This window comes from Hemitrygon akajei, chromosome 18 (assembly GCF_048418815.1).
Source record: "Hemitrygon akajei chromosome 18, sHemAka1.3, whole genome shotgun sequence".
NCBI classification, from domain to species: domain Eukaryota; kingdom Metazoa; phylum Chordata; class Chondrichthyes; order Myliobatiformes; family Dasyatidae; genus Hemitrygon; species Hemitrygon akajei.
The window spans coordinates 9,122,796-9,144,422 of NC_133141.1; the positions used below are offsets into that span (position 1 = coordinate 9,122,796).

The 21,627-nt window shown below is 39.6% G+C and overlaps 1 protein-coding gene across 7 annotated transcripts in view; it reads left to right on the forward strand.

Moving 5' to 3' along the window:
* LOC140741057 (protein TANC2-like) overlaps positions 1–21,627 on the forward strand; it is a 712,173-nt gene that overhangs the window by 376,760 nt on the left and 313,786 nt on the right. For 6 of the 7 annotated variants that reach the window (XM_073070734.1, XM_073070733.1, XM_073070735.1 and 3 more), the window contains one exon: positions 11,371–11,481. The exons of the other annotated variant lie outside the window; for it this stretch is intronic. In XM_073070734.1, the coding sequence (XP_072926835.1) occupies positions 11,371–11,481 (111 nt within the window). The remainder of the gene's footprint in view (positions 1–11,370; positions 11,482–21,627) is intronic. 7 annotated transcript variants of the gene reach the window in all.

Here is a 21,627-nt window from a genome sequence, read left to right on the forward strand (position 1 = left end):
AGCAAATGCAGTACTTTATTATGGTCCAAATATTTTTTTTTATAGCCTTGACCAATAAAATAAAGTATACAATCCTATCTTCCTATTAATTTCCTTCCTTTAAGCGGAACATATTTGATCTGAGCTTTCATGATTTCCTCCTTTGAATACCTCTCACTGCTCTTCCATTTCTGCTGTCTTATGGAATCTTTGAACATACATACTGTACTCATCTCACTCAATTCCATTTATTTTATGACCTAATATTTTGCTTGTAGTTTCTTTGCCTTTCTCATCTGGACATAATTCTCAGTACTTTCTATAGATGCTCTGAAACTTTGAACATTCTGTTTGCCAAGTCATACCACGGATAAACACAAGAGATTCTACACATGCTGGAAATCCAAGCAACACACACAAAATGCTGGAGGAACTCCCCAGTTCAGGCAGCATCTATGGAAATGAACAAACAGTCGACGTTTCAGGCCAGGACCCTTCTTCAGGACTGGGAAGGAAGGGGGAAGACACCACAATTAAAAAGGTGGGGGGGAGGGTGAAGGAGGCTAGCTGAAAGGTGATAGGTGATACGAGGTGAGTGGGAAAGGTAAAGAGCTAGAGAGGAGCGAATCTGATAGAAGAGGAAAGTAGACCATAGGAGAAAGGGAAGGAGGAGGTCGAAGAGTTGGAGGGCAGCTGAGTTCACAGAGGGGGAATAGTACCCTGAAAACTGCTCGACATCCAGTGGGGAGGAATGATGGGTCTAAGTTTGTAAGTTCCTTCTTTTAATGGGAGCATTTTTTGTCTGTACACTTTCACTGTTTTTACACTGCTTTAAAAGATGTTTGAAGTACATGTTTGTTAAATCAGATCTAAACTTGGTAAAAGATTGCCATACCTCAGTTTACAGAGTGTCTGTCTTTATCCTTATCGAAAAATTTGATGAATCCTACTGAATCAGGACCACCATCCCCAAAAAGTTCTCCTCTTATTTTCCAAGGTTATTCCTAAATTATTCTGGAATTCTGAATATTCCAGAATTATCCTTTCTATCCTCAGGCTAGCTACATAATATTTCAGCAAGTGGTCTTGAAAACATTTTAAGCATCTGCCCCCCTACAGATTTTGCGCTTTCTATCCCAGTCATACTGGAATCAGAATCAGAACAGAATTAGAATTAGGTTTAATATCATCGGCATATGCCATGAAATTTGGTGTGTTGAGGCCGCAGTACATTGCAATAGATAATAAAAACTGTAAATTACAGTAAGAAATATAGAGGTTCAGTTGTCGTTCAGACCAAACATCCGAACGGGGAAGAGATGTGATCTAAATGACTTTGATAGTGGGGATGATTATTGGTGCCTGAGAGGGTGGTTTGAATATCTTAGAAACTGCTGATCTCCTAAGATTTTGATGTAGAACAGTCTCTAGAATTTACAGAGAACGGTGTGAAAAACGAAGAAAGTCCAGTGAGCATTAGATCTGTGGGCAAAACACCTTGTTAATGAGAGAAGTCAGAGGAGAATGGCCAGACTGGTTCAAGCTGACAGGAAGGTGGCAGTAACTCAAATAACAATGTGTTACAACTGGTGTGCAGAAGAGCATCTCTGAATGCACATCACGCCAAACCTTAAATTGAATGGGCGTCAGCAGCAGAAGACAATGAACGTATACTCAGTGGCCACTTTATTAGGTACAGAAGGTACCTCATGAACTACAAACTCAGTGGCAGGAAACTCACCATTCTCTGGCCTCGGATGTGTAGTGTATACACACTCCGGTCCCACCAAATCCATGAGATTGGGATGTCTCTTCCACCCAAGCCCCGGTTTGTGTGAATGCTGTGTGTTATGCTGCCCTGTTACAGCTTGTTGGCAGGAAATAACAGACCACACACTGCATATAAATAAAGGAAGTATATTTATGAAAATTAACTTACGGTAACTAAGAAGTTAGTTAAGAAAACAACAAAAAGGACCCATTATAATTAAACAGCCAAATATGCTCAGGTTAGAGCTCAAATATTCCAAAAGTCATATTGACTGATCGTCAGTAGTCTCACACCTTACTTCATTGAATCATGGTCCCCACTGAATTGAATCCTGCGACTGCTTTTCTCTAGCATCTTCTCTCTTCATCTTCCACTGAACAAAGACAAAAAGCCCATGCTGGTGTCAAGCACTAAAAAAAACCCGCTCCCCCAGCCTTCTCTCCTGATTGGATGGCTCACATTGCTAAGCACCCATTATCTCTAACAATAACCCAAGCACATTCTACAGAAAGACCATTACATGAAATACCCTACAATGTTAGCAGTGAAATCTTTACCAGGGCGTTACCCTTATAAATTGGTGACTTGAGGGTATATATATTTAAACAAGTATGTAGTGCAAAAGATAGCAAAATTAGTGAGGAAGTGTTCATGGATTGTTTAGAAATATAATGGAAGAAGCTGTTCCTAAAATATTGAGTATGTGTCTTCGGGCTCCTGTACCTCCTCCCCGATGATAGTAATAAGAAGAGGGCAGATCCCGTTTGGTGTGGATACTTAATGATGGACGCTGCCTTTTTGAGGCACCACATCTTGAAAATGTCCTCCATGTTGGGGAGGCTAGACCAATGATGGAGCTGGCTGAGTTTACAACCCCCTGCAACTTTTTTTCCTATCCTGTACAGTGGCTCCTCTATACACACAGAAATTTGTTCTCCATGGTGAACATGTATACACTGTAGAAATTTGCAAGAATATTTGGTGACATACCAACTCTCCTCAAATTCCTAATGAAATATGGCTGCTGTTGTGCCTTCTTTTCACTTGTATCAATATGTTGGCCCTAGGATAGATCTTCAGAGATGTTGACACCCAGGACCTTGAAACTGCTCACCCTTTCTACTGCCAATCCCTTGATGAGGACTGGTGTGTATTCCCTCAACTTCCCTTTCCTCAATCAATTCCTTGGTCTTACTGACGTTGAGTGAAAGGTTGTGTTGCGACACCACTCAGCCAGTTGATCTGTACGCCTCCTGAGATTCTGCAGTTATATCATTGGCAAATTTGTAGATGGTGTGCCTCGCACACAGTCATGGGTGTAAGAGAGTAGAGCAGCAGACCAAGCATGCATCCTTGAGTGCTGTGTTGATTGTCACTGAGGAAGAGTCATGAGTTATTGTGGCTTGCAACAACAAATCTTTGAACAAGATGTTTTTCTGGTGATTATTTCTTAACTATACTATTTCAAGCAACCAATGCAATTAACATCTTGAACTTCAGTTCCTTGAATTGAGTGGTCATTTTTAGTAAAAGTTGTTGAAAAAGACTTGCATCCAAAATAAGTGCAAGTTAGAACATTTGCTAACATTTGTTGCTTTCAACATATCCAAGTCATTCTGGGTTGTCAGGGAAATGGAATTTAAACTTTTGTTTTTTGAAGAAAATAATTGTACTTGACAAGCTCTTGGAAATGTATCACAAAGTCTTTATTCTAGCTCTGTGACATAGCAATCCCAACAGTGTTTTATAGTAATGCAAAAACAGATCGGCATTTTATAATGATGAGGTCATGGAGCTGCCATGAGATGCAAGCTGTGGTTTGGGTTGTGCTGGCTACTGATGGATCAAGTGTACAGTAGGGTGAAATAATCATTAACAGAGTAGGCTATACTTCAATGAGGATCTACAGTATCTAATTCTTCATCATTATGCAATGTTAAGATTGCCTGAAATCCTGACAAGAATGTTTGTGGTATTAAGAAAACGAGATTATTTCATTTAACAAATATTTCTAAAAGTGGTGTATAACTCTTGATTTCTAAGTTGCAGGCATGAGAAACCTCAGTGTGAGCAATTACATAGTGTGAAATAGACAAAACTGCACTTCATATAGTGTGGAAAATGATTGAAGATATTCCTGTCCATATGACTTGATTGTGCCCAAAGCAGGCAAGTTGCCCACTGTACAGCTCTCATTTAAATCTCCCTGCTGGAAAGAATTTTAGTATTTCTGGCAATGAAAAGTCTTATGTAAAGACTTTTCATGCGATTATTAGTCACATTTTGTTTTATTGGGGAGTTTGGTGCAGCTGATGTCTAATGCTTCCAGAGGCCTCAATAGTTTAACAGTTACTGTTGCAAAATACTGTATGTTGATGAGTGTTGAGCTTGTTATTTTGGGTCATGGTTGCTTAAATGATGGCCTCTCTGGGCATGAAGCCATAACCACCAACAAATGTAGAGGGCCTTGAAGGCATGGAATTGCCAGGAGACCCTGAAGGAAGCTAAACCCCTTCTAGTGCTCCTAGGATTGGGGTAAGTAGAGGCTAATGTTTTCCTTTATGGTGACAAAGATACCACAGTCACTTCTCAGGCCAGAGCTCCACAATATCAGCAATGTCTGGACTGTTCTTCCTGCAGCAATGAAGTCCAGGGTCACCTTGAACTATTTATATGTTATTTTAGATGGCAGCAGCCATATTGGCCAAATACAAATTTCCCATTTGCAACTCACTGCTGCATCATGATCATAACTGGGGCTCTCTGCTTGAAGGCAAGCTGTTTCTTCATCTTCATGTTGAGTTGAGAGTAGAACCATTATGGACATAATACTTCTTGTGAACTGGAAGCTACATCTGAGAGTCATTGTGTAATGTGCAGCTTTTCTGTGATCATGAGGTGAAAGTACTCATGGTCAATACCATGTACCCAGAGTGCTCCTGTGGCTACTTAACTCTCAGCTAGATTCAGAATCATGTTTAATATCACTGGCATATGTCGTGAAATTTGTTGTTTTGTGGCAGCAGTACAGTGAATACATAATTAAAAAATGATACATTACAATAAGATATAGAAATATTATAAATTAAATACTTCAAAAAGAGAGAGAAAGCAAACAAAATAGTGAGGTTGTGTACAACGATTCGTTGTCTGTTCAGGAATCTGATGATGGAGGGGAAGAAGATGAGTGGGTGTTTTCAGGCTTCTGTACCACCATCTTGATGGTAATAATGAAAAGAGGGTATGTCCTGGTGTGATGGGGGTTCTTATGACAAATGCCGCCTTTATGAGGTATTGCCTTTTGAAGAAATCCTCGATGCTAGAGTTCTCAGCTAGCTGGCTGAGTTCTAACCCTCTGCAGCTTTTTCTAATCTTGTGCAGTTGCCCCTCCATACCAGACAATGGAACCAGTCAGAATGTAGCACAGTACATCTGTAGAAATTTTCAAGAGTCTTTGGTGACATACCAAATCTCCTCAAACTCCAAATGAAGTATAGGTTCTGCCATGTCTTCTTTGTAATTACATCACCATGTTGGGCCCAAAATAGATCTTCAGAGATGTTGACATACAGGAACTTGAATCTGCTCGCAGTTTCAACTGCTGATCCCTCAATGAGGACTGGTGTATGTTCCATTTGACTTCCCCTTCCTGAAGTCCACAATTAATTCGTTGGCTTACTGACATTGAATCGAAGGTTGTTGTTGCAACACCTCTCAACCAGCTGATCATTCTCACTCCTGTACACCACCTCATCACCATCTGAAGTTCTGCCAACAATAGTTTTGTCATCGGCAAATTTATAGATGGTGTTTGAGCGGTGCATGGGTGCACAGTCATTGATACAGAGAGAGCAGATTGGTGGGTTAAGCACGCGTCCTTGAGGTGAGTCAGTGTTGATTGCCGGTGAGGAGGAGATGTTATTTTCGATCTGCATTGATTGTGGTCTCCCGATGAAGAAGTCAATGATTCAGTTGCAGAGGGAGGTACAGAGGCCCAGGTTTTGGAGCTTGTTGATTAGTACTGACGTGTAATTGTTTTGAATGCTGAGCTGTAATCAACAAACAGCAGCACGGCATAAACATTATTATTGTTCAGGTGATTCAAAGCCAAGTGGAGAGACAGTGAGATCACATCTGCTTTAGAGCTATTGTGGCATAGGCAAATTGCAATGGGTCTAGATCCTTACTTAGGCAGGAATTGATTCTAGCTATGACCAACTTCTCAAAGCACTTCATCACAGCAGATGTGAGTGCTAATGGGTGATAGTCTGAGGCAGCTCACCCTGCTCTTCTTGGGCACTGGTATGATTGTCGCCCTTTTGAAGCAGGTGGGAACCCCCCACTGCAGCAGTGAGAGATTGAAGATGTCCTTGAACACTCCCACTCAGTTGATTGAAGCAGGTTTTCAGTGCCCTAACAGGTACACCACTGGGACCTGATACTTTGCAAGGGTTTGCCCTCTTGAAAAATGTTCTGACATTGGCTGCAGGGACTTGCACAGGTGTCGTTTTATTCTCCCTTTCAAAGCACGCATAAAACACTTTGAGCGCATCTGGGAGTGAAGCATCACAGCCATTCATGATGGTAAGTTTTGCCTTGTAGGAAATAATGGTGTACACCCTGCCAGAGCTGATGTGCATCCAATTCCATCTCTAGCTTTAATCAGAATTTAATACAGAAGCTTCTGTATGTCATGTCTGGACTTCTTGTATAGTTCTGGATCACCAGTCTTGAATATCACAGATCTAGCCTTCAGTAGACTACGAATCTCCTGGTTCATTTACAGCTTTTGGTTTAGGTATGTTCAGTATGTTGTTGAAGGCACACACTCATCCACATAGGTTTTGATCAAGTCGCTGACAGACTGTGGCATATTCATTCAGATTTGAAGATGAATACCTGAATATCATCCAGTACACTGATTTAGAGCTGTCCTGTAAGTGATCCTCTGCCTCTCTTTGTGGTCCACACCACAGGTGCTGCGGTCCTCAGTCTCTGCCTGTACGCTGGATGTATAAGTACAGCCAGTTGATCTGACTTGCCAAATCTGAGTAGCCGTGGGATGGCACGAAAAGCATTTTTGTTGCTGGTGTGACAGTGGTCAAGTATGTTGGCTCCTCTGGTTCCATAGGTGATATATTGCTGGTAGTTGCTCAGAGACTTCTTCAAGCTGACCTGGTTGAAATCCCCCACAATGATTGAGAAGGCAACAGGGTAAGCTGTTTTGTGACTGTGATTATGCTGCTCAGCTCCTCCAATGCCTGCCTGATATTGGCCAGGGTTGGAATATACACCGCTACCAGGATGATGACAGAAAACACCCTCACCAGATCACGTTGTCCATCATAAATGAACCTCCGTGTTGGTTGTTTGCAAAGGAGGACTACTGTCATGACTTTCCTGGACTTCTGGTTGTGTTACAGGCCAATGATACACCAAAGTCAAATGCCGACTATCATCAGGATCCTTGAGGTGACATTCTATTGTTCAAGTTAATCAGGAGTACCCTGCAGTACTTGCAGATATTCTGGTTATCATATAGTCCACAGTCTGGATTTGTGAGAGTAAAGCTTTTCCTTTCCGGATTGTAAGAAAGAAATATCAAAAGATGACAGCCAAGACGAGTTCCTGCTACATACACTGTAAGTGGGTTTCTCCTAGCCTAGGGATTCTCTTGAAATTCACACTGCACAGGTTCTGCATGTAGATAGAAACGCATTAAGGACTTGCACAATGCAAGTTCTTGCCGCCATGTGGTTTAGAAGCTTTCAGTGATGGAGGAAGAATAGTAGCAACTTTGCCTTTGGCTTTGTGCATCTATATGATTATGCTAACAAGTTCCTTATCAATCTTTGAAACTGCTCATTCATCTTCAATGCTTCATGCTTCTAGGAGCATTGCATTTGCAGACCAATGTGCACTATACCAGGCTTGTTTCAAAGGCAGCATATAGCAATTTGTAGATGCTGACCTTGTATCCAACAAAGAGACTTATACCTTCAATGTTCTAATGATGTTGTTGATGTGGATACCAAAATCTGGCTGAGGATTAAGGAACTGTGGATTTGTGACATACTGACCCAAGGATTTTCACCTTGTGCTCACAGTGAAGCTACATATCACGTGGTGTTGACAACGGATGATGGGCTGATGCTCCACACTTGCTTATATGTGCTGTCCTGACCAGACTTTTAAGTCATTTTTTGTGACCTTAGGGCCACATCTTCAATGATTTACTCTTTGCATGTTTTTGGCCACCTCCAGCTAACAGTACATCACTCAAGGACAGAGTCAGAGGTAGTTTCTACAACCCTTGGTTTAAAACACCTCTCTTTGGCTTTCAAAAGATTTGAAGGTCTCTGTCATTCCATCTAAGGCTTGCTTCTTGTATATTCAAATCTCTTGTGCAGCCATCTGAAAGCGTCTTAGTTGTCAGTGACTTACAGCAGTACTGTGAAATAATGGTCAACTTCCTTTAGACTATAGGTTTGCCATTTAAGGCAGGATCATTTTTGGGTATGTACAATGTATAGATTAATGAAGATCTCTGAACTTTAATTTAAATCTATGTTTCCTTGTACAAAAATGTAAATCGCAGCACAGTTTAATTGTACATTTTTAGATGCTGAGATGTTTCTAGCCCAACATCATGTTATAAAAATTTTAAACTAACGTTGATGGTTCAGCAGATACTTGGGGATTTAGTCTTCTATATATAGCTTTTATATTCCTGAACAAAGGACTTAGCACTGAGGTCAAAATTAAACCTTTTCATTAGTAGGAAACTGGTGTATGCTTTAACTATGTGACTTCGAGTGATTGCATTAAATGCAAAGTGCAGTCACACTCCAGCTACTGGCCACAGACAGTGGATGTTGTACATCTCTGACAGAACCAAGTTAAGATATTGGCTGCACACTACCATGGGTCACACTGAGGTCAGCTCCATTCAATCTGTGACTTATTTAAAGTGTTAGGAGATTGGAGGCTGGAGCATGTACTCTCTTCTAATAATGTAAGTGAAATGTCTGTATGATGTGTCCAGAGGTCAGCAAACCCACCTGGACACTTCTAAAAGCATTCTTTGTAACAAACTGGAGATAAAGCCATCCTTGTGGATTCAATCTCATGAGGCTCCCTCCTTGGGGAGCATTTCACATCCTAGATTGATGTGCTTGAGAATATCACGCCTACTGCACTTTAATGTTGGTGCACTTCCTATTGCTGGGAGGCACTTTGTATAATCTTTTTTTGTATTTTTTAAAGCTGCATTCTGATGTTTACATGGAGAATGTGCTTTTAGTGGAAGAATTATAAGGGCTATGTAACTAAAGTCTAATCCTTATTCTCTGACCATTAATATGGTTGTGAATTGTGAAGCTGGTATTTTGGTGGTTTTATTCCCTTTCCTCCCTTTTATTATATGCAACAAAGCTGTGAAATGTTGTGGTTTTAGAACAGGCACTAATATGTTCTCTAGTACTGTTTGGGATAGAGCATTGGAAGGAACAGATTAAATATTGACTGCCTATTGCCTCACTGGTATGCAGACAGCAATATATCCTTACGTATATGTGCAATCTATGCTTACAACCTGATACACTGTAAAGCAAGCTAACCAATATTATTAATATTCTCAGCATATAGTGTGATATATCGAGAACAATATTATGGCAATATTGGTTGGCCTATTATCGTATAATACTTAATTTTTGCTGCAATTCCCTATGATCAGCAATTTCTACTAAGAGAAATAATTATTATGTTATTTCAAGATGTGTTTTCTTTTGTATTTATGTTACACTGTAGAACCTTTTCTGATGCTGGTGAATTTTTTGATCAAGTACTTATCCCTGACAAATAAATCTCGACAATGCTAGTCTGGTATTTTGTCTGATTAGGAGTGTGTGGGGGCCATCATTGACCACAGCTGGTAAGTGCAGGAAGTGCAAGGTATGGAAATATAATAATAAAAGGCTCAATTCCAAAGATGGATGCACATAGATCTTTGAATGTTACTGTGCAGACTGAGAAAATAGTTAAGAAGGCTTTTATAATCATAGGCTTCATAAATGGAGGCATAAGTACAAAAGTGAAAAGTATAATAATAAACTTTACTAGATACTGCCTCAGATATTCTGGTCAGCCCTATGGGACGTGAGAGACTTGTGAGGAAGTACTGAAATTGTGTACAGAGATATGGTTCCTGGAAAGAGGGGCAATTGTGGAAGAAGCTAGACATATTTAGATTGTTTTTTGTAAATAATGAGGGGTTCAGATAGAAGAGATGAAAATAGTTCCCATTAGTACCAGTGAACACAGATTTAAATTGAAAGGCTCTACAATCGAAGGTCATTTGAGGAATAATGCCCTTGCTGGCCAGCAATTAACGTCTGGGATAGATAGTTGAGGCAGATTCAGTTGTATTTACTCTTGAGAGCAGAGAAGATTCGAAGAAAGAGGATCAATATTTGTGGAAAAAAAGGCACAGTTCTACTGGGATAAGGAGGAATAATGATATTATCTGCATTGCTTCCAGAGTGCCAGCATAGATTAAAGGAATAAATGATCTTTGTTATCTTACCATGCCAATATGAGCCATTGAGGACTGCAATGCACAACTGTTATTTTACTCTCTTATAGGGCATTCATATTGGAGCTGCACACATCAAAAATGCAATTTAAGAATAGTTTTGGAAAAAGATGTGAGATCAAATTTATGATTAATAAAAAGATATGGAAAAGAAATTGCAAAGAAGCACTGAAGTAATTAAAGATGGAAGAGCATGTATATTAAAGAGACAGCTTTTATATATTAGACTGTGCAAATATGCTAGGTAGTTTTAAGTCATTGTAAATAACCCATGGTGTATATAAGCTGTGTAGTGTTGTATGTAAATCCTAATAACAAGATACTCAAAGACTGTACTCAGTGGTACGTAGTTTGATGGAATTAGGTGGACTGCATTTAGTGTTGTCAATAAATAACAGAAATACCATTTTAAGGAGTGGTTTGTATTTAAGTCAGTATGCTTTTAAGGAAATATATCAATGAAAAATAGCAACATACTAATCTGACTTTGGACATGTTTCCTTCTCAAGGTATGTAGAAATGCATTCCTTTAGACATGTTTCTGAATATTACACATATTCATTCTGGGCAGATTGTTAAATGGATGTGAAATTTGTAGCGGCTTGAATTGCAGTTGACCCAGAGTGTGCCTTATGCCCACCATTTGTATTTTATTTATTTAATATCTTGTCATTTACCTGCTAAACTGTATGTAGTACTGATTGACAATATGTCTTTCACCTGGCAGTTTCAAGTTTAATTAAATGTGATTTACTTAATGTGTGTTGGAGTTTTCACTAAGGATAGCTGAGATGAATGGGTAGAAGTCTGTACTAGTTTAGTGTATTGTGGTTTTACATGTAGTGTATTTATTGAAAAACAAGACACCTTGTCTTTCAGTTGTAGATGGTTAGTACAGCTGCTTTCATGCAGCACAACAAATAAAGTAATTCAATCCGCCTCCGTCACAGTGGGCCGTTTAGTTAACTGCTTCCATCTGTTGCCTGCTGTTCCCCTCACTTACGACCCTCTTCCTCTCTTGTCCCAGCCCCCCTGAGGAAGGCGAAGTTTGTGGAAAGCCCTCGAGTCCCAGAGTCGGAGCTCAGCTCCCCAACCAGAACCACAGCCAAGAAGCCAGACTTGGATACTTTCTGCCCTGGTAAGAATGTACAGGGTTCAATTCTCCACCAGTTGGCAAATTTGATAGTTATATTATTGGATAGGCTGGTACATAACGTCTCTCAAAAACAATGCCAAAATCTGTGATATATGTGGAGCTGTAGTAATCTTTGCAGTGGATGATGTTTAGTGTATAACAGTAGAGAGGACAAGAAGGAATTGAAGTATGTTGCTGATAAGAGTACAGTTTTTTTTTAAACTAGAGGTTGAATCTGTTATTAATTGTGTTGTACATTTATATAATTAGTTTCAGAATGCCTTAGTTTAGAGTTGTCACTTCTAGGAATTGCAATATAAAAGTACCATAGTTTGATCTCTCTGCATGCTTGTTGTGATAATGGTGTGGTCTGGTGTAGTGCATGTGGAATAGCTTAATCATACTTCAGGCATGCATTTTGTTTTCTATGAGGGGAAAGTGCTTGCTGAGCTCAGAAAATTCATGCAGAATAGTCATATTTCTTTTCGTGACTTGGGTAAATTAGATATTTTGCAAGTACATTTTTAAATAGGAAATAAAAAGCTTTGATACAGAAATGTTTAACCAAGGAATGCAACGAAAAATGAAAATTGTACTCTTCAGCATTTACTGCAATGCACAGTTTATTTCCTGCAGTAGTTTGTTATTTCTAAAATATCTTGTAGAATATCCTGTGCAGAAATGCTGTTGGAAATGTGGGATCTACAAACAGAATCTTGTGATTCTGTACTAGATGTCTAATTGCAGATTATGCTTGCTACTTCCATGTTACCTTGTGGACTGCATTTGCTTGAGAGGAATTCTGTACTTAGTGATTGTATTTTTTTCCAGCACTGTCTTCCATCTCTGCCTCATGCATATATTTTTATTTAAAGAATTTCGCTTTGGCATTTACAGTTATGGATCATGCCCAGGCTGGAGAAATTCTGAGGCATTTGTCAGTTCTAATCTGCAATGTTTGCAGGATTTGGTCAGTACAGCTCTTGTAAATAGCCAATCCCCCCCCCAAAAGTGTTGCGATCCTACAGTTAGTATCGTTCTTGGGAGCATGTTAGATTTGACTTGAAGTCTCCGGTAATTTACAAATGTTATTGAGATTATAAAATCTTCTGGATGAACGTTAAGTCTGTGCTATATCTTGTATTTGCGTATTTCTTTGTCTCACTGGCAAGCCCCTGAGGCAGTGTGGTGGATGATGTAGTGTTTGCAGACACTACACTAGCCACCTATCACTGAAAATCTTAAACATGTGGAAAACAGGAGGTTGGGAAGTATCCCATGTTCTGTGCTTGGTAAATGTTACTGTTTAATAGATAATGTTTGTATTGAGCAGTTAAGCTTAATCTATAATTCTAGTTAAGATATTTTAAGAATATTTAAATTCTGTTTACAAGCTTTATAAAATGTATTGACCAGTGGAATCAAATGTGCTAAGTACAGCTGGCAGATGATAATCTCATGGGTTTTTAGTGCTTTCAATCAAAACTGAATTTCTGCTCCAATATCTCTTGACTACTTCCCATACATAAGTGAGTTTATAAGAGAATGGAGAGACCAGCACTTTTTGTGTGGGTAGGTGAAGTCACAATTTCATGCAATTTCATGTGGTTGACTTTAAATGCCCTCTGAAGTGGACAGGCCAGCCAGTTAGTTGTAACATCACTCCTCCATTTAAACAGAGAAGCAGTAAACTTGGCATTTGTCTAGGTAACAAACTGAATGCAGCAAAGTTGTTCCTGCCTAGTTGACCTTGTTAAGTTCTGCTCACAAATTTTTGGGGACAGGTCTGAGTTTGAGAAACTGACCCACAGATTAATTGAACAACAGCCTGCCACAGTTAGATGTGCAGAATCATACCTTATGATGTGGCACAATCTTCTATCATAATCCTTAGATATGTTCTCTGCAACTGGCACACTCATGTATTTGCAGGAAGGGGTGGTCCACAATGAGGTCCACAAGACCTCAATGAGATACACACCCCCATGACGTGAGTGGGCATTCCTTCTGATTAACTCAGCTGATGAATGAGTGTTCTTACATGTTGAACAACAGTTGCAGGAAACTCTGAAAGGAGAAAGGGCACAGGATGTGCTGTAGATGGGGAGCTTCACTGTCTATCATCAAGAGCAGTATGGTAGCATCATCACTGATCAGAGTGACCAAGTCCTGGAGGACATAGCTACCAGACTGACCTTCCCATCCATACATCTATGGCAGGTATATCCATAACAGCACTGGTTGAAGTGACCAACACTCAGTTTTTGTGGAGGCAAAGTATTCACATCCTTCATTGTGTAGTATGACAGCATACTCTTTCTGAATGTGGTGGACATGGAACGTAACTGGCAGCTCAAAACTAGATAACAATGATAATAATGTGCTGTGGATCCACTGTCATATTTTACCACAATCAATAGCCAAAACCCTTAGTCTTCGAAACTGCCAAGCAAAGGGATCAACCTTGGGTAAATACTGGGAGCACCAAACATTCTGAAAAAAGAAATGTCAGCCTATGAGCACGCTAAACAGCAAGCATAAAGCAAAGCAAGCGGAAAACTAATTAATTTGATCAAAGCTTTAAGTCTTCCTGTATCTTATGGTAAATGATGGTGGAAAGTAAATTAGGTAACAGGTGGAGAAGACTCTAAGAATATCCTCATCCTCAATGATGATGGGGCCCAGAATGTGAGTATCAGAGACCAGAATAAAGTATTCACGACCATGTTCCCTCCAAACTGCCAAACCATGACAGTAGCTAGCCTTCAGCTAATTCAATTAATTACATGTGATCAAGAAACATCTGAAAGCACAGGATTTGTCCATATGTCAGAAAATAGACAAAACCTGCTCAGTAGATCTTCATACCTCCACAGCAAATGTCATCAAAAGCAGACAAGACTGATCTGAATGAACAGTTACTAAAGGTAGAGAGAGGAAACTAGTTCTAGGATATGTACGTACAACAGATTTTTGAGTTTAAAAGTTACTCTTATATAGGGGTGCCCGTTATATTTTGTAACTTCAAAATGTTAAAGTAATTCAAAGGAAGACAAGAGAGCCTGAAATATGAGTTTAACTTGTGTTTATTTTAAGTGAGGCACTCATGTATCAAGTGGTAGTGTGATGATGTATGCAATTCACGTATTTTTATATATAACCCATAAAGAATTATTTAAACAAACAAGCATGCTTAATCAAAAAATATATTCACATTATTTCACAAATATTACTTAAATATTAAAAGCACAACAGTGCCTATAACAGGTGTACAGAGCCTAGTGATAGCCTGTATTTTATATACGGGCATCCCCCGCTTTACAAAGGTAGAGCGTTCCTATGAAACCTTTCTTAAGCCGAAATGGCATAAAGCGAAGAACCATTAATTTGTATCAGAAAAATTTTCGTAAAAGCGAAAATCCTCGTTGTAATGCAAAAACAGGTTACTAATGCAGGTCTTTTGTAAAAGCGAAGTGGCATAAAGCGAACATTCATAAAGCGGGGGACACCTGTACACGAAAAACAATCTAAAGTGACTAATTATTGCCCTTAGTGCCTGTACTTAATCATCAATAAAGTGATGGATGGTGTAATCAAGCAGCATTTACTCACTGACATTCCACCCACCCATTCCCAGTTCAGGTTTTGCAAGGGCCACTGTGCTCTAGAACTCATCACAGTTTTACCATAAGACCATAAGGTATAGGAGCAGAATTAGGCTATTTGGCCCATCGAGTCTGCTCTGCCATTTCATCATGGCTGATCCAATTTTCCTCTCAGCTCCAATCTCCTGCCTTCTCCCTTCATCTCTTCGTGCCCCGACCAATCAAGAATCTATCAACCTCTGCCTTAAATATACACAAGGACTTGGCCTCCACAGATGCCTGTGGCAAAGAATTCTACAGATTCACTGCTCTCTGACTGAAGAAATTCCTCCTCACGTCTGTTCTGAAAGGATGCCCCTCTATTCTGAGGCGGTATTTCATCTGCCATTTCTTTGCCCATTTTCCAAAACCTGTCTGAGACCTTCTGTAGTCTCAAAACTAACTGCCCCTCCATGTAAAAAAATTTGGTCCTAACACACACCCCTGTGGAACACCACTTGTCACCGGCAGCCAACCAGCAAAGGCTCCCTTTATTCCCACTCTTTGCCTCCTGCCAATCAGCCATACTAGAATCTTTCCTGTAATACCATGGACTCGGATCTTGTTAAGCAGCCTTGCGTGGCACCATATCAAAAGGCCTTCTGAAAATCCAATTACACAACATCAACCGATACTCATTTGTCTATCCTGCTTGTTACTTCTTCAAAGAATTCCAACAAATTTGTCAGGCAAGATTTCTCCTTGAGGAAGCCATGCTGACTACGGCCTATTTTTTCTTGTGCCTCCAGGTACCTTGAGACCTCATCCTTAATAACTATAGGTCAGACTAACTGGTCTATAGTTTCCTTTCTTCTGCCTCATTCCCTTCTTGAAGAGTGGTGTGACATTTACAATTTTCCAATCTTCTGGAACCGTTCCAGAATCTAGTGATTCTTAAAAGATTTTTACTAATGCCTCCACAATCCCATCAGGCACCTCTTTAAGAATCCTGGGGTGTACACCATTTGGTCCAGGTGACTTAACTACCTTCAGGCCTTTACGTTTCCCAAGAACCTTCTCTCTAGTAATGGTAACTTCACACTCTTCACTGTTAGATCAAAGGTAATTTGAGAGTAACTACCCTTGACATCAAGGCCTTTGACTGATAGCATCAAGGAGACATGCTCAAACTGCAATCACTGGTAAAACACTCCACTCTAATGGGTGGGGAAGCACTCCACTCTATTGAGTCATATCTTGCAGATAGGAAGATGGTAGTGGTCACTGGAGATGAATTGTTTCACCTCTGTCACTGGAGGCACTATCATGCCACTATCCTAGACCCAACTGTCTTGAGCTGCTCTTTCAGAAGTGTCAGAAGTGGGAAAGTTTGCTAATCACTGCAAAATATTCAATTCCACTTGAACTTCCCAAATGCATGGCCTTTATCTGCAAGAAGAAAAAAGGCAACAGGCACAAAGGAACTCCACCATCTACAGAACCTCCTTCCCCACACTTGTGGCCATTAGTTAATACACTGTGCTTAGAGCAAAGAGTTTTTGAATAGTATCAGTTGAGTGTGCTTGTGTTCAAAAAGCAATGATTTTTGACACTGATAGTTGGCGAGAAATAAGCAGTGGGACAATTCAGAACTGTTTTGTTCACTGCGGTTTCAAACATTCAGGCTTGGAGATGTCAGAAATGGCCAGTAGCGAAAAATTAAATGATTTCACTACTTCAACAAGTTAGGAACTATGAAGAATTTGAAGGTATTGACAATCATCTTGAATATTACAATGAAAATGAAAATTTGGAGGATGCAGTTGTCGAAAGTATCGTATGAAGGTAGTCAGTTATCTACACTAGGAGTCAGTACTGATTTTGTTTATTTACAGTCAATCAAAGGAACATAGCACTGTATACTGATTAATTCCTCCGTCGACAGCTATTAGGAACTAATACATAGTTTTATAGTACAGTAGTATTGATAGTGTTCTAATTTATTCTGTATTTCATTTAAATATATAATTTGTTACTCAGTTAAATTAGAGTTTGTATTTTTTATACCTTTTTAACTATTTCCATGAAACTTTGGCTAATTAGAGCAGCTGCTTAATTAGGGCAAGATGTACAGGTCCAATTAATGTTCCCTCTAATTTTTAGTAGTCAGTGTGCACAAAAATTGTATGTTGTGCAAATTTTTTTCCTGTGACAAAAGTATGTGCGCACTGAATGCACATGTGGCATATTTTATGTAGGTTTACAAAATATTTGACATAAAACTGCACAGAATAACAACAAAATAACATATATACTTAAGTCACTCAGTTATTTTTTTCTCTCTCCTGTCTTCGACATTTACCCATTCTTTGTAAACTCTATCTAGACTAATAGAACTTCCATCCAATTGATAGCTTTTGATTCTTATTAACATATCCAAATGACATTCACCTAAACGGTTTCTCAGCTTATTTTTGAGTTGATTCATTAGGCTAAAACCTCGTTCACAATCCGCACTAGACACAAGAAAGGTTCCTCCAATGTCCATCAACTGTGCAAGGTCGCAAAACTGTTCATCTTGAAGTACAAATGCTACCATTTGAGCAAAGTTTGAAATCAGTTTGGATTTAATTCTTGCACGGAAAATGTGAAATCATTAAACTGTCTAACTATTACAGTATTTTCAGCTAGAAAATCATGATATTTTAGAGATAAGGCATTAACTTGTTCATCGCCAAATGTGAAGTCACAATCTGCAATTGCGGAGAAATCAAAAGCTAACCATTCTTGTACCTCATCTTCAGGAAACCTTTGTTCTAAATGAACATAAAGACTATTTATAAAAGTCAACAGCAAACTTGTATCTACTGTGACGTTTTTGGTGTAGCAGTTTCTACTATTTTGTTAAGCCATTCAACTTTAAACAAATTTGCCGTTCTTTCATGCTTCGTGTCCTTCGCTTCTTTTGAATTCGACATAGTGAATCAATATTTTTTTCAATAAAAACTTAGTAAGCTACCTGCAGGATTTGAAACAGATCTTTGTAAACTTTACGATATGAACACTGTCCGCCAAAGGTGGCTGCCGCTGTGATGCAGCTGTACAAACTGGAACAGGAAAGGTGAGGTGATGTAAATTAGTGACGTGCATTGTGGTACAAGTGGCCCCCGTTTTTACGAATGTTCACTTTACGACACCTTGCTTTTACGAAAGACCTACATTAGTTACCTGTTTTCGCTAACCAAAGAGTTTTCACTTTTACAAAAAAAGGCAGAGCGTGCCCCGAGCAGCCAAGCTCCTGCCCCGGAACTGCATGTATCATCAAGCCACCATAGCTTAAGCACGTGTCTGTGAGCATCTGTGCTTTATCTCGATTTATTTTGTGCATCCGTTAGCAAGATGTGTCCTAAGGTATTGGAAAAGCCTAAGAGAGCTCGTAAGGCTGTTATGCTTAGCGTAAAACTGGACATAATTAAGCATTTCGATCATGGTCAACAGAGTAAGGACATTGTCCGTGCATTGAACTTGCCTGCGTCCACCATTCGCACTATTTATACACAGAGAGAAAGAATCTTGAAAGCTGCCGATGTTACTATTGGTTCTGCTCGTAGTAAAGTGGTCTCTTTTAGTCTGCTGGGAACTTTTTAGCAGCTTCATAGTTTAACGTTTACTGGAGAGAGTGCTTCGGCTGATACTGAAGCTGCCGAAAAGTTCCCAGCAGAACTGAAGAAAATAATTACGGAAGGTGGTTATTTGTATAAGCAAGTGTTTAAATGTGACGAAACTGCAATTTATTGGAAAAAATTGCCGAGCACCCCAACCTCCGACGACTCAGTCTAACAGACCATCATCAGTGTGCTCGCTGTCTTCCCGATTCTGGTAAGTGAAACTACACTGTACATACATAATTTCTACTTTATATAGGCTGTGTATTTTTATGTGTTATTTGGTATCGTTTGGCAGTTTCATAGCTTAAAGGTTACTGGAGAGGGCGCTTCTGCCGAGAGTGCTTGCGTAAGATTTTCGCTACGGTGGACAGTGCTGCAATGATTGCAGAAAAGTATTCCTACTTTATATAGGCTGTGTATTTATCATATTATTCCTGCTTTTACTATATGTTACTGTTATTTTAGGTTTTACGTGTTATTTGGCATGATTTGGTAGGTTATTTTTTGGGTCTGGGAATGCTCACAAATTTTTCCCATATAAATGTAATTGCTTCTTCACTTTATGACATTCCGGCTTACGAACTGTTTCATAGGAACGCTCTACCTTCAGATAGCGGGGGAAACCTGTATTTGAAAAACCGACTAACTAGTTAACAGAAACATTTAGCTAAAAGATTATTTTCAATAAGTATAATTAATTACTACATTATTTTAAGTAACTAACCTTTTGTGCGCACATTAATTTCCTTTGTGCGTTGGTTGAAAAAAGTGTGTGCGCAGGCACACGCGCACAGCTTGGAGGGAATATAGGTCCTGATGTGTCCCAATTAACCAGAATTCCCTTGTATATATTTTATTTTATGCATTACACTGTACTGCAAAACAACAAGTTCTGTGACATATGTCAGTGTGATAGTAAACCTGATTGTGGTGTCTGTGGTGTTTTTTTTAAGGTTGTGCAATTATGTTTTAAATTGCAATTTATTGATAGTATATTAATGCATTATCAAACTGCATTGATGTTAGTCACATTTGGCAGATGTTTTAAAGACCTTAGTTTGTTTCTTAACAAGAACAGGGTTTATTTGTTACTCTATCCAAGATTAATTTTGCTTGGCTTGATGGGCAAAAGGAAATGGCCCTTGAAGTGCTACTGAGTATTTGTGATGTTTATGTGCACGGAACATTATAATTTTATCGTAAAAGTAACTATGAAGATAGTGGCGTGACACAGCTTGCAGCGGCCACTCCGGAGCTGATTATCTGTTATCTGTTATTTGTGAAGCGGGGTGCCGTGCGCAATCGTAATCGATTGAAAACGGACGTGGGAGCACGGAGGAACATCGGGAAATCTCCAGGAAGACCTTCTTCGTTGCTGCTGCTGTGAGTTCCGAGTCTCTGCTGGGAAGAACAGGCCCCCAGTCCTCGGGGTCGCGTTGCCGATGGCTGTTGGTGGGGGCGTCTTAATAAGCTTGGCAGAGGATGGTGCTCGGAGAAGCTGTGCCGGAGGGGATGGTTGGAGGCTCGGAGGTTTGATGGACTCGGAGTCCGCTGTGGTCAGAGCGCTTTCACTGTGTGCTGTGTCTGCGAGGCTGGGTTCGACGGAGCTTTCATTGTGTGCTGCGTCTGTGAGGCTGAGTCGGGTGGCACCGTGGAAGTCCATAGCGGGGGTATTCCCTTCTGCCGCCTGCTTGGGATGATGAGTCTATCGGGACCCTGAGGACTTGTGGAAACTGTGTGGTGGTTTCTTTTGAACTTATAGTCTTTTAACATCTTTGGACTATTTTTACTGTGCCCATGGTCTGTTTTTTTTTAATCAATTATGCTATTGTTTGCACTGTTGTAACTATGTGGTTTTGTGCAGGTCTTGTAGCTTTAGTTTTTGGTCTTGTTTTGTCTGGTAGATTTGGAGCTCCTTTCCGGGGAACACGCTAAGATGGTAGCGCGATATTAATACGCAGCAGCCTCTCCGGACTCTGGATTGGGGATTGGATATGTGGATTTTCTGGTGTAGTCTGTTTTGTCATGTGCTTTTGTGATATCATTCTGGAGGAACGTTGTCTCATTTTTTAACTGCATTGCATTTATGGTTTCTAAATGACAATAAACTGAAACTGAATCTGAATTTGATTGAATATTTACTGCTCGGTTGCTGAATGACTTTCTTCTTAGTATTTTGTACATTTGTACACAGTACTTTGGCATGTTTGTGGCATCCAAAGCATGTATGTATATAAGTTCCACAAAATTAAGTTCCTCATCTATAGGCCACTTATATTACAGAAGCAAGTCTTCATAATCAATATGATAGGACATTTGCCTGATCAGGTCCAATATCACTTAACTCTTCCTGTGGATCTTCATGCCTTTCCCAGCACAAATTGATTTCTTTGCAGTGCCTTCTAACAAATCAGACTAAAATGAAAAAATGACAACAGTATAACTCTCCACTGTTTTAAACATGATGGTATGTTTTTCCCAGACAACTGATGTTTCCAGGCAATCTGTCTAAGAGCATTGTTTGGAAGACAACTATTGTCTTTATGAATGCTTAATCCCAAAACTCTGATAATCCACTGTCTGTCCATTAGGAAATCCATGTGGTTCAGCATCTGGCTCAGAAGGTTGTGTTTGCTGTGCTCCGGTTCCTGTGCTCTACTTCACCCACCAAATTTTATGGCCTTGAGTTTGTTGGAATAGTGCATTACTTTCTTTTTGTATTTGCATATTTAGTTGTCTCGTGCACACTGGTTGAATGCCCAGGATTGTGCAGTATTTCATTATGGCTATTATCTTCCTATGGATTTATTGAGTATGCCCACAAGAAAATGAATCTGAGGGTTGTATATGGTGACATATGTGTACTTTGATAATAATTTACTTTGAGCTTTGAGGAG